The sequence below is a fragment of the Dermacentor albipictus genome, chromosome 1 (genome assembly GCF_038994185.2).
Source record: "Dermacentor albipictus isolate Rhodes 1998 colony chromosome 1, USDA_Dalb.pri_finalv2, whole genome shotgun sequence".
Taxonomy (NCBI): Eukaryota; Metazoa; Arthropoda; class Arachnida; order Ixodida; family Ixodidae; genus Dermacentor; species Dermacentor albipictus.
In genome coordinates, this window is record NC_091821.1 from 39,613,736 (window position 1) to 39,626,658 (window position 12,923).

A 12,923-nucleotide genomic window follows, 5' to 3' on the forward strand; every position below is an offset into this window, starting at 1 on the left:
CAAATAGATACACAACACTAATACTAAGTCTGAATGTCCTGCTGTCTAGCAGTAGTAAATTGCTACGTGGTTCTTGGCATTGGTTGTTTGCTCTCTAATGTCAAAGGCTGTGCACATCTACAGATTTGTGTATGTGAATGAGCAACAATTGACTTACCCACTGCGGTGGCTTAGCAGCTATGGTGTTGCGCTGCTAAGCATGAGGTCGCGGGATCAAATCCAGGAGATCAGCATTTTCTAAATAGAATTTTATTTCAAGTTCTAAGAGTAAATACATACACAGCTATGCATACTGTCAGGAACACTTTGGTGAGGCTCATTGAATCCATGCACATCATGACAGACAAGCATAATGGGCACACCTGTGTGCTATGAGGATAGGTGTGGAAACGCACGTAAAATATTAAATGAAGTTTCATACTGGGCAAGTTGCCCTGGATTCTTAATTATAAAGAGCACAAAGAGACAACACTTGAAGAACACAGGACAAGCACTTTCTGCCGACTGCAAGGATTTTCTTAGGTATAAAAATAAAACAAATTTGTGCAAGAATAGTTTGTTCACACTGGTTTGGTTCAAAGTAGCATGGAGGAACAGTGACTTGAGAGAAATAGTTTTATGATGCTTTCTTTTGTTTTCAAGAAGCACATTTGAAAAGTGGATAGAAACATTTTTCGCAGATGAAGTCAAGGGTCTGATGTAATCACGTCAGGTTGAAATTATGTCATTTATGCCAGGCAAAGATCTTAGTACAAATGTAAACAGAGGGCCATCCAGGTAAAATTATTTGGAAACGGATGTGTAAGTGATGTTCTTAAAGGCTTTTAATTCATTTTTATTTGCTGAGCATCCTATTATTGTCCTTCTGACCCAATTCAGTGGCTATGTTGTTATGCTGCTGAATATGAGGTCACAGGTTTATTCCCGGCCATGGCAGCTGCATTCCTATGGGGGTGAAATACAGAAACACTCACCTACTAAGATTTTCATCGATGTAAAAAAAAAAAACAGGTTGTTTTAATTAATACAAAACTTCCCCTACTATGACATCTTGTGTAACCCACTTTGCAATTTAGGGACTTTTAGCCCCATAATTTGAATTCCTTGAAGTTTCTCAACAGTTTTGTGTAGTGTCTTACGTACAGATACTACAAGCTTAATTTCAAGCAAGCAGTCATAACCGTTGATCGAGTGTTTTGTGCTGGACAGTAGCTGTGTGAATGTATCTATTAGTGTTATAACAATACTAATAGATAATATTTTTCTCCAGGTCGGAGGGGCACGTCCCTTGAGTGAGTGTGGGGTTCGTACAGCAGATGTGCCCTACACTCAGCCATCGTCTGCAGCCAGTCTTGATGGTGAGGTTACTTTACAGGTGCCTTCACTCAGCCAGTGCAGCTCCTACAGCCATCGAGGTAGGCGCAACTCAGACAGTGCCTCGTTTTACTTTACCATGCTAGCAGTGAGCTGAAGGATTGTTGGGTGCTTTGCGGTGCTATATGCAAGCTTCAAGTTTATTTTTCTTTCTTTGTTACAGAAAGAGGAAACAAGAGCTAAAGGCCATGTGGCCTGACAGAGGCTTTTGCTCCTAAATGCGTGCGGCATACATGATAATTCAATGTAGCAAAAAGAGTAAATATAGCAAAAGAATGAGTGAGTAAGACGTAAGAAATACAAATTAACAAGATAGTTTGTATGTTATACAATTACTATGCGAAAGGACATTCTATGCTTCAAATTTTTTGTTTGTTTGTACATTCATATTACAGCGCAGATTAAAACATAGTGTAAGCACTATTAACGTACTTCGTCATTTTTCATTTGTACATAGCCATCATCATCTTCCCTGTTCTACTTCTTCGCGCATGAGCTGGGGTGTTCCCTTTTTTGGAATAAAAAGCGCTTGACAGCTTGGTCGGTCTCGGTCTTATAAAGTGGGGGAGGTACGTCAAGACCCCAGCGTCCTCTCGTGTTCCCATCCTCCCTGGAGCTACGTTACGGTCGCCGCCTGCGTCCGCCTACCCCTACAATGATGGACACTTCCAACCCCGGCTCTTCCGGCGCCTCTAACCCTACCACACAGACGACTCCACCTCCGGTGCCCTCTTGGACTGTGACGAGCCCTCAATGCGATCCCCCTGTCTTTGCGTGACTCCGCGGTGATGACGTCGATGATTAGATTGACCACTACGACCGCGTGAGTTCTTGCAATAAGTGGAACGACACCCAGAAATTGAGGCACGTCGCATTCTACTTGACCGGTGTTGCAAAGACGTGGTATTTCAACTACGAATCCGACATCACGGATTAGTCCACATTTACTTCCAAGCTGCGGCAAATCTTCGCTTCCTCGTCTGGCCGTGCAGAAGTCACCAAACAGAAGCTGCGCACGTGCCTCCAACTTCCACACGAGTCTTGCACCTCATACATAGAGGATGTCTTGGCACTGTGCTGCCGTGCGAACCCTAGCATGACGGAAGCCGAACGCGTTTGACACATATTAAAAGGCAGTGGGTCTGTTGTGTTCAACGCCTTAATCGTGCAAAATCCGGCTTTTGTCCAAGACATCACTTCCACGTGTCAGCGCCTAGACGAGCTGCAGTCTCTTCGTCTTCAACATGACAGCAGCGATCCTCAGGTTCCCCATCCTTCAGAGCTACGTGCTCTTATCCGCACCATCATCTGCGAAGAGCTGCAAATACAAGACCTGAGACGTTCACCTGCTGCCTGTGCCCCAACCTCCACCTTCGACTTGCGCGAGGTCGTAAAGCAAGAGTTGACAGCAATGGTTAGCCGTAGTTGTAGGCGTAACATCCAGTCAGATCCTCGACGGAGACGCCCTAGTCGCCCCTTCTTCCCGCTGTACTTCTCGCGGAATTCTCATTGCCGCCTGTCTCGTCCGGTTTTCACGCCTTTCTGTCTGCTTGTAACATGACCCCAGATCCTGTGATGCTGCCCAAAGGGATGACTGTGGCAACCCTCGCCGACACTCAACCTATCTCTATAGTCACGCTTTGCCCTTCTTCATCGCCAGCACCAACCTCAGGTTTGGATGATTCTTTCCTTCCCCCAGCCGTTCTTGGTTCTGACCTAACAGCTGCGTAGTCTGAGGCCTTACTGGTGGTCTTGGCGAAGCACAAAGCCTGTTTCGATAGCTGTTCCCTTGTGTTGAGCCAGCTACACACCGCATCGAAACTGATGCTTCCGCTATAAAACGACGAAGTATGTTAATAGTGCTTACAATACATATATTGGGGCCGAGCACTTACGGAGTCGCCATCTGTTATAAGCGCTTTCCTTGCGTAGTATGAGGGATCACGCGGCGTGCTCCTCACAGGTTTCGCTTATGGCGTCAATAAAAACACTATGCAGCGGCCCTCCTGGACATTTCTGTAAGTAGTCTGAAAACGAGGGAAGTTTGTTACTGTTGAAATAATAATCTTGGGCAAATGAAAGCACAGAATCGTTGACAGACGCTACCTCTTCACTGAATACGTGCAGTGAACGCCACTGCGCGCGGTCGCCGCGATGGAGTCTCCTGAATCGGCTTCTTGCGTGAAAGGTAGGCAAACGCTGAGAGAAAACTATGTGAAATATGTTCTTATAGTGGGCTCTCTGTGTAACCAAATGGAGCATAACAGAATGAAGCCTCAATGCAGCGATCGCATGGGTTTGCAGCAACCAACTGCGCGTGTGCATGCATATCTGCGCACAATGTTTCGCTTTCGCTGCGTGCGCGTTTTCGCACCGTGCCATTAGCTTTAGTCCTCAGAATATGAGCATTTGGCAGTACACAAGCAACCATTGTTGCGTGGAAGCTATCAGAACTGTTCAAAAACAATTTCCTTATAAAGACTTCGATGCCTACAGCGACTGTGATGTGCTGTCGCGACGATTTAATCTTTTTTTGTCTTCTGAATTTTTGGACGTTTCAATATTATTTCTCAAGTTGCGTCGCACTGTATGTTTATCGGTCTTCTCAGCGTGCAATTTCCCGCTGCTTCTTTTCCGTAACCCATCGCATTAATTCATAACACAAACATGACCATATGCCATGTCTTTTTTTAATGTGCGTCTTACCGCTCCCTTTCCGTTCCAGTGAACTTGCCAGTATCTAGCATCAACAAGTTCATAGACCAAAACCGTCATGACATTAGCCGGGCAGCAGGCGCGGGCGAGCGTCTCAGTGCACGTTTTCTGCTACTCACCGAACATCGCAGTCCCGGCGCCGTAGCAGAAATCTTCCTCGCGCCTGTGCTTGCTGCATACCCGAGTTGTAGCCGATGGCCGTCTGCTGGTTCTAAGTTTCGCGAGCCAAGCTTCATGCAGCTTCTTGTCCTGCAGCTACGTGTGAATAAGGCTGACACCGGGCTCCGTTGCGTACGTCCGGCACTGCGGCACCGAGCAGTAGCCTATGTTGTTGCACACCTCCAAAGGCAGCAACTACCTATTATAGTGCTTTCGAATGTTGTCAAGCAGACACCCAAGGCAGGAAAGCCTCGCCACTTAATCAGAACCGTAGTGCAGGTGGGACTTTAAACTTTTGTTTTCTGTTCGCTTCGGCGCTTCCAAAGCAGCCTGTGTCCACGTGATCCCTCATGGCATGTCACACCAAAGGTGGTGCCAGATTTTTCAGTGGTGGAGCTCGCCCCCAATAGTGCATAAAAATAGGTTTGTGAAATTGCAAGAAAAAGTGTGGGATGGTGATAAGCTGGCATATGAGGACGTATACATTTTATATGGAAGAAACTGTTGCTCTCTACAACAGCTAATGACACTGTACAACAGCTTGCTAATGGCACTGCACAATATACTTGCTGAAGTACGCTTGCTGAAACTCGTGTGTGCCTGAAGGCTTGTCTATGTTTTTAGAAAGTGTTATGCTTTTGAGCTTTGTGAGTGCATTTGTTTGGCTTATTCGTATTCTGGGATTCACTCAACATATACCGTGCCGCAGCATGTGATGCCGAGTGCCACTCAGCTGCGCTGATGCTAGCTGTGCTTCAACATGGGCAAAAAGTGTTTTGTCCCAAATTGCAAGTCGGGGTATCGAACTTGTACAGAGCGTGTGTCACTTTTCGAGGCTCCGCATGAACCCGATTGATCAGCTAAAAGAAAAACTTAACAATTTTAACAAGAAAGGATTCTTGTTGTGGACTGGGAATGTGAGGATGTTACCACAGTAAAATGAAATTATAAAGCACAAGTCATTGACTACATACTCTACTATGCAGTTGGATTCTTGAGCCAAAAGTTGATGAAAGCCACGAGTTGCTATCGTTGCCAATCTGATCTTACCATTCCGAAAAACAACAACGCTGAAGCATCAATGACCAACACAAAGAGCAGAGGTGGACTGTTGCACCCCTACTTGAAGCTTGTTGAGCTGTCGAGAGCAGCTGAGGACTACTTCGCAAAAAAAAGAAAAAAAAAATGCAGACAGTCAGTTTGTATACTAGGACAAGGTGGAACATTTGCTTGACACAAAGAGCATGACTTTTCGATGTGCTGAGCACAAAGAAGAGGTCATTGCACTGCTCGTGCCTTCGTCATTGTCTTCTTGCACAGCTGGCTCTGATGCTGCTCATCATGCTACCATTCCCATTCTGCCCTGCGAAGGTATGGTGCCTAGAATATACTGGCTAGTGTGCCATCCGCGGCCTCCCGGGTGGCGCCGGATGCAATGAATGCCAGCAGCTGCCGCTAGGGGCGCTGCAATGCAGGTGGGTGCCGCGGCACTATCTGGTCTTCGTAACCCGCCTTGTTTCCACTGCATCGGCAAGTGGGCTGCTGCACTTTTTGTTTTTATTAAGCTGTAGCAGCAGCACAGTTCAAATGTGGGCAGCTGATTTATAAATCAGGGTTTGTTTTGATTACAACAGGCTTCTCTAGCGCTTGTCACTTGCACGAAAAGCGTTTGCTAGCTCAGTGGTGCTTCGAGCGGGGAACCTGATGGGTTTTCTATGCCGGCAAAGAGAAAACATAATTTTTAAGGCAAATGCCTTAGGGGTGCAATCTTGTACGCGTTCCAAAATAGAATGGAGGCAGTCCGTTCCACCGAGCTGCATACGATTGGTCAATTTGAACCGTGACGATCGCCATGACATCAATTCTGACGTGATATCTGCTCTCAATCCTTCCGTGCCGTCTGCTATCGGACGAACGGAACGGAACGGACTGCCTATTTCGTGACATAAAGAACGGACCGCCTCCGTTCGAGTTTGGAATGCGTACAAGATCGCACCCTAGATCTCCATGTTCCAAGGCCGTGTTGCGAGATACAGAACATATCACACGATCCAAGGAACGCCAGGAACGAACCAAAGCATGTCCAGCTGTGTATAAGAGCATTGGGCCCTGAGGATAGGATAATAAGTAAACAAAAATTGCCTGTAAAATGGACTGCACATGGTGTTCCGTATGGTATGGTAGAACTTTATTTAGGTCCTGAGGGATCAGTCTGGGACTGATGCGGGCCACTCCCACGTCAGTACACAGAGGCCGAGCCCCTCTGCCGTCACACGGGCCCTCTGGACAGCCCCGAGTTGGTCCGCTAGGTGTTCCGTGTACTATACCTTTTTTTATACCTGGTAAACACGTGCAGATTTCTTTTTATGTGTGATATACATAAACAAAAATAGGAAACAGATCTTTCATTTAAGCATAACAAAGATTTTATTCACGCGTAACAACTGTCAAACGCAGGCATATAAGACAGCCCTAGATGAGATAATGCACACATACATGAAGAAGGTGAATCTAGTGGCAGTGATGCAGTTCAAGGAGCTTCTGCCGTTGCCTTAAAATTGTGCTTCCTTTTCTTTGTTGATGCCATTTACAAAAACCGAAACCTCAAGAAAACATAGAACTTTACAACTCCTGTTAAAGCTGGTTTTTATGCTCTGGGCACCCTAGTTGTGGAAACGCCAGTGTCTGGAGCTGACCTGAAAAACCCGCTAGACTCGCTACATGTAACTTGTTTTTGCTAAAGAACACAGTAAAAGCATCTTCCATGGCCTTCACAGTCGTTGACAAGGTGTGACTAAGATAGACAAGGCCTCGATTGTCAAAATGGGTAGTGCAATATGAAGCAGCGTCGGCACTAGCTTCAGCTTTACTTGCACAAAGCAGCCTGCACAATGTGGTCAAGAATTTTGGGCAGTGATCTTTCGTGCAACATAACCTGCAGTATAGTAGATCAAAGCACTACTGCTCCTTTTTTTCTTGTTTCTTTTTTCCCCTGGTACTCACAAAAAGTAAGGTGAAAGCTTAGCGTACTTGGGAAATATCGTGGGTATAGCTTAGGGTTTCAGGCATGGTCACGATTGAAGAATACACTCTAAGAAAAGTTTACACCCTTTGGAGTGCCCCTTCTGCCACACAATGACAATCGTCATCTGCGTTGATGTGTTTTCTTTCTTTAACGCTGTGAGCCCGGTACTTTCCAGTAACGAACGGCATGCGTGTTATCAGCATGATAGCATTGCCGACAGGAAAGTAGCGAGCGCAGCATTTTCAAGAAAGGAAACGCATCAAGGCAGATGACGATTATCGTTGTGTGGCAGAAGGGGCACTCCAAAGGGTGTAAACTTTTCTTAGAGTGACTTATCTTCCACCGTGGACGTGGTTTATCGCGGAGAAACTTGTGGACAACGCCGTTCACGGTGATAGAGAACGCGTGCTCGGCTAAGCTCTTTTCGAAATGTTTTTCACAAACCACAGCAGTTGGTGCCGGCCTTCTGTCCGTTCTCCTGATCATTCTTGCCCATTCTGCTGCCGCTTCATATCAGATGGTGGAGTGAACAAGGATATACACCCTTTGTTCGAGCGGTAACCGCTTCTACACAATGGCACAAAGCAGGTCCTCTCCTTGCACTCTAGCTTCAGCATTTTTTTCACCGCCGCCGCATAGTTCTCTTAATGACAGGCACACAAACACAACAGCCACGCACTCACTCTTTGACAACACCAAGAACAAATACAATGCTATAACAACATTGAAAACGCAAACATCGAAACCGATGCATCAGCTGCGAAACTTATATGCGAAGCAGACGACACGCGCAGTCTGCACCCACCCGTGTGGCGGCGACCTCTGCCAGCCATTGTGGGCATTCATTGCAGGCAGCGCCACGCTCGTCCATTGAAAAGAGCGGGTGCATGGCACACTAGCCAGTATATTCTAGGCACTATAGCGAAGGCGCTGACAGCACTGGCCTGCTGCCAGTTGGTGTGGTGATTTTGGACGCAAATTCTTTGCCTCACTATATCGCTTACACTTTCGTCATTGTCTTCTTTCACAGCTGGCTCTGTTGCTGCTCATCATGCTAGCGTTCCCATACTGCCCCTCCTCCCTCTGCGAAGGTGCTGACGGCACTGGCCCACTACCATTCGTTGCAGTGATTTCGGTCTCAGATACTTTGCCTCAATATATCGCAAAATGAAAACACAAATGTATATAATGAATGTATAACACGAATGAATGTGGGTGGATAAAAATAAATGTGTGTGCATATCCTTCGTCACAATGATCGCCAATCAAGACAATAAGTGTTCGTACCTTTGTTCAAAATTCTATGTCAGCTCTTTGTCAGTGCTACACAGCTTCGCTGGTCACCCACCTTCACAGAGTGGGATGGCTCATGGTTTTTTTTATTCATTGACTCATCACACTGTACTCACTATGTACACTACAGTCACTGCATTGCACATATTTTTATCCTGCAGTGTTACAGGAAGCATTTGTAGGACACTGCTTAGTGTGGGGCTAACTGCCCGCAAGGGCTAACACTATTGCAAATAAATAACTATCAAGACAGTTTAGAGCTTGATGGCCTTTTTTCTACAGGTTTGGAGGACTCGTACTACAATGTATATGGCAGCAATGACCTGACATTGAAGACCAGAAGCCTTCCATCATGGGGCAAAGCCAAGCAGCGGCCCCTGTCCACTGAGGATGACTTGAGTCAGCTGTATGCTAAGGTATGAGCACTTACCTAAGTGTTTTCTCTTTATAGCATTTGTTATGTTTAGTTTGTACTGAAGATCGTTGGCTATTGTTTTTTGTATAGCGTTACTAAAGAGGCGAACAGTCACATAGCTGAGAAAAGCATTGACTAAATTGGAGTGTTTAGTGCTTTCTTTGATTAATTTGTGAACTATAAACTATTCTGTTAGACATTATATACTTGTTCTTACTTGCTCAGTTCACTTGAAGGGCAACTCTGATGTTTTTTTTAACCATATTAGGAAATTGTCATCTTCATGTGGCCTTAACCGTCTTGTCACCGGTAGGGTGGTTCAATTTGCTTAGAAATTCATCAATAATGTTAAATAACCAATAAATGAGATACCAAAACTGAAATGGGTAGCTGCTTCGTGTGATGCCATGATGAGTCGATGACGTCATATCCTACACTACTCTAATGTAAGCACGCAGTACACGTGGCACTAATGCCATGGAAACGAAGCTGGTGATGTCTCGTGATGACACAGGGAGCTTTTAGAGAGTTTGCAAACTAGACAGTGGAGATTTCAGCGACGATTTCAGCGAAAGTGGCGGTGTACTCACTGACGTCACAAGCATAGGGTGGCCAGTAATAAGTTGAGTCGAGAACGCAACCAATCTTTAAAATTCATTTTCAGGAAAAGTAAATCACTTGTAGCCTGATTGTTTGGCACTGATAATCAGAGTGCAAAAAAGAATGTATATTCAAAATTTTATGGAGATCAATGGAGATGGAAAAATGGCCAGAGTTTCCCTTTAAGGCTTTTGTTCTACTCATGCTTTGTGTGAAGTTCACAATATTGACATAAGTGGGGCGTTTCTCATAACAAGTAGTGAATGTTGCAGCAAGCCATGCTGTGTATACTGAAGTGGTACTGGACAGAAAAGCAGCTAATGGTGACTGATAGGCGGTGAAGCAAGGACAGACTTTGTGCTTAAATACACATCAAAAAGAGACTTGGAAATCCTAAATAGTCTATTTTCACAAATATAGCGGTAGAAGGCACTTCTGTCTGATTCAGAATGAAGTAAATACAGCAGTCAAACCTGTTTATAATAAACGCGATAGTTCCACGAAGAGTGATCGTTGTATCAGTAGTTCGTTATATGTATACTCGCCATTCAAAACTCGCAGTAATTAACAACACTGTAGTTGGCATTGGCAGTTACAATTTGCCACCGCCTTGGTCCAAAAATTGGATTTTCAGTGCCTCCATTTTTGTTACCGGCACTTTACTACCGTTCAGTTTCCGTTAAGAGCATCATCTAAAGAACGACTCATAGCTCCTTTGAAATGGCACCCGGCCAGTTCCAATAACCTGCCATTTCAAAACTATAAGCACATCCACCGTCATTTTTATTTAGAGAGCTTGCAATATATTTTACTATCAGCAGTACATGAGTGGATTCTGTATACGATAGCTAAGCGTTCTAGTTGGCTGGAAGCAAAAACTACTGAAGCATGCGGGCATTTTGCAAAAGTGTTGCCATTAAGGCACGCAGGATCAGCCACATGCAGCGCTCAGATTTGTGAAGTTATGTTTTTCGATATCACCTCAGTTGGAAAAGTGCGAAGTTCGAAAGGTAGAACACCATTGTGAACCCTTATCATTATCAGCAACAGCATAAATGAAGCATCGACGAATCGGAACTGCCGACTCTTCGCAACTTTGTGTGGCAGCGGCGCGTCATGATGTGCTCTTGCTGATTCAGGCCACGTGAATATAGATAGCAGTGCTTGAGCGTCCGTTGGTTCAAATCAGTTCAAATCGTCCCGTAGCTTACATAATGTAGTGCATGCGGTGCCGCACGGAAAACTCCACACTAATGAACTGTCATTGTGGCCTCCGTAATCGAAGGCCACAGTTCTTCGTTGCGATCAAGCTGCTATGGGAGGGTGCGCTGCCAGTCGCCCTTCTTTTACACCGACTAGGTGTTTGTTGTAACAGTACAGCGCTTTTAAAAAAATTTCATTATATTAGGGCGCAATTTCAATAGGCAGGGCCGGAAAATTGTGAGTGTCGGGAAATGTGGTCGTTATAACCGATAGGTCATTATATCTGGGATCATTATAAGTGGGCTCAACTGTATTAGTCATAAAGTGAACAAATATGTATAATGGAGCCATAACTGCAGGCTATCAAGCCTTGTAGCATAGAATGATGGGTGATCAATTGCCATGAAATGAGTCCGTGTTGGTTCCAGTGCATGTGCAGCTGCTGACAGCTGCCTTGGTAACCACGATAACGGATTGGCAGTGTGTGCTATATTGTGGGACCAGACGTGTGTTCACTTGGCCAGTGGCATTTGCGCAGTGAGACTGCATTGCGCACGTTGCTATAGTGCATTAGGCCTCTGGACCAAAAGCTCAGAGATTAGTTTTCTTACTGTAATTAGACCCTCATATACCATCGCTCACAATCCCTTTGGTGTGCGCAGTTAGCATACCCATGGCACCTGCCATTCAGAGGTTGACTTTCCCACGATGCTTAGTCTGCTAGTGGCAGAGCTCACTGTATTTTCAGTGCTAAACAGGAAAAAAAAAATCCCTTGTAAGTTGAACTCTACATGAAGAACATAGATAGCAAAATGAATTACTGGACGTATATAACCAAATAAAAAAAATGTACTTCACCGACATGACAATGTGATGAATATATGCTTTAACAAATATAAAATATAACAAAGGTATTGTCGTGTCAGCTGTAGGAGGTACTTTCGTTATCATGAGGTTAAACTATTCAAAGCATCGTTGCAAATTTTAACACAGGGATTTCTCAGGTTAGTCATTCTAGATGGGGGACATATATTTGTGGAAATACAGTCAAGTCCTGCATGATGTTAGGGACGTGGAAGAAGGTACACACCTTTATGGTGAACATTAAGGGACTCGGAAAGTTAATTCATATTTCAGTTGCCAGGAGTGGAAGCAGCGGAGGAGAATGCATGAGTTGAAACTGTAGGAGATAGGACGTAGCTTAGTGGGCAGCATTCCTGACTTCCTCTCATAGCTTCTGCAGGGTGTACTTGTGGCAGGCAGTGGGGCTGATGAACTTGTGAACATGCACTGAAAACTGTCATTGCAACATGGCTGGTGTGGGAAAAATAGCACAAGTACCGAGCAGCCAGTTTACTGATCAGGCATGCAGTTTACATTATTACACAGGGAAGTGCTCTGGATGACTGGTGATGCAGGCTTACCAGAGCTAGTTCACAGCATGCAGTACAATATTGTAGTAGCTTACATTGTCACCTGCTAGTCAGCCGCCAGATAAGATGAGACAGTGTCTTATGACTGTTTTTTGGACGAGGGGAGAACCCAGCTACTGTTAACGGTTGTTTAATGCTCAAAAAAAGCACATTTGCAGGTGCCAAATAATTTTAATTGCCCAAAATTTCAGTGTTAGCAGGTGTAGAATTCACTAGGCGACATTGTACCACAGTTGTGCACATGAAGTTTTTATTCTTGTATTAAGACGGGGGATCATTTTGACAGCGCTGATTTACGATGGTTTGATGCAGTTTGCTTAAGGAAGAACCATACTGCAAACAATATAAGTGGTTTCTTCAACCGACTATGATGTGCTAGTACCTGTGTTTCCCACTACTGTGAAGGATGTTTTTGTCAAAGACACTTTAATGTTAACTGCTTTCTAATATCTCCAGAAGTATGCACAGGTTCTTGCAATGAGAATGTTGCACTGTGGTACTTGTCGAGAAATCAATAATTAATAATACTCTCAAGGCGAGTACAGGACTCACTGAGGTCACTTAGTGGCTTTGGTGTTGTGTTGTTAAGCACAAGGTCACAGGATCAAATTCCAGCTGCCATGGCTGCATTTCAAAGGGGGTGAAATGCAAAAAAGCCCGTGTGTCATGCGTTAGGTGCACGATAAAGAACCCCAGATGGTCAAAA

The 12,923-nt window shown here is 44.9% G+C and overlaps 1 protein-coding gene across 1 annotated transcript in view; it reads left to right on the top strand.

The window, feature by feature from the left end:
• The window catches only part of LOC139061087 (uncharacterized), a 39,936-nt gene that overhangs the window by 16,612 nt on the left and 10,401 nt on the right, over positions 1 to 12,923 (top strand). The window contains exons 6-7 of the mRNA XM_070540597.1: positions 1,271 to 1,415; positions 8,849 to 8,982. Coding sequence (XP_070396698.1) covers positions 1,271 to 1,415; positions 8,849 to 8,982 — 279 coding nt within the window. The remainder of the gene's footprint in view (positions 1 to 1,270; positions 1,416 to 8,848; positions 8,983 to 12,923) is intronic.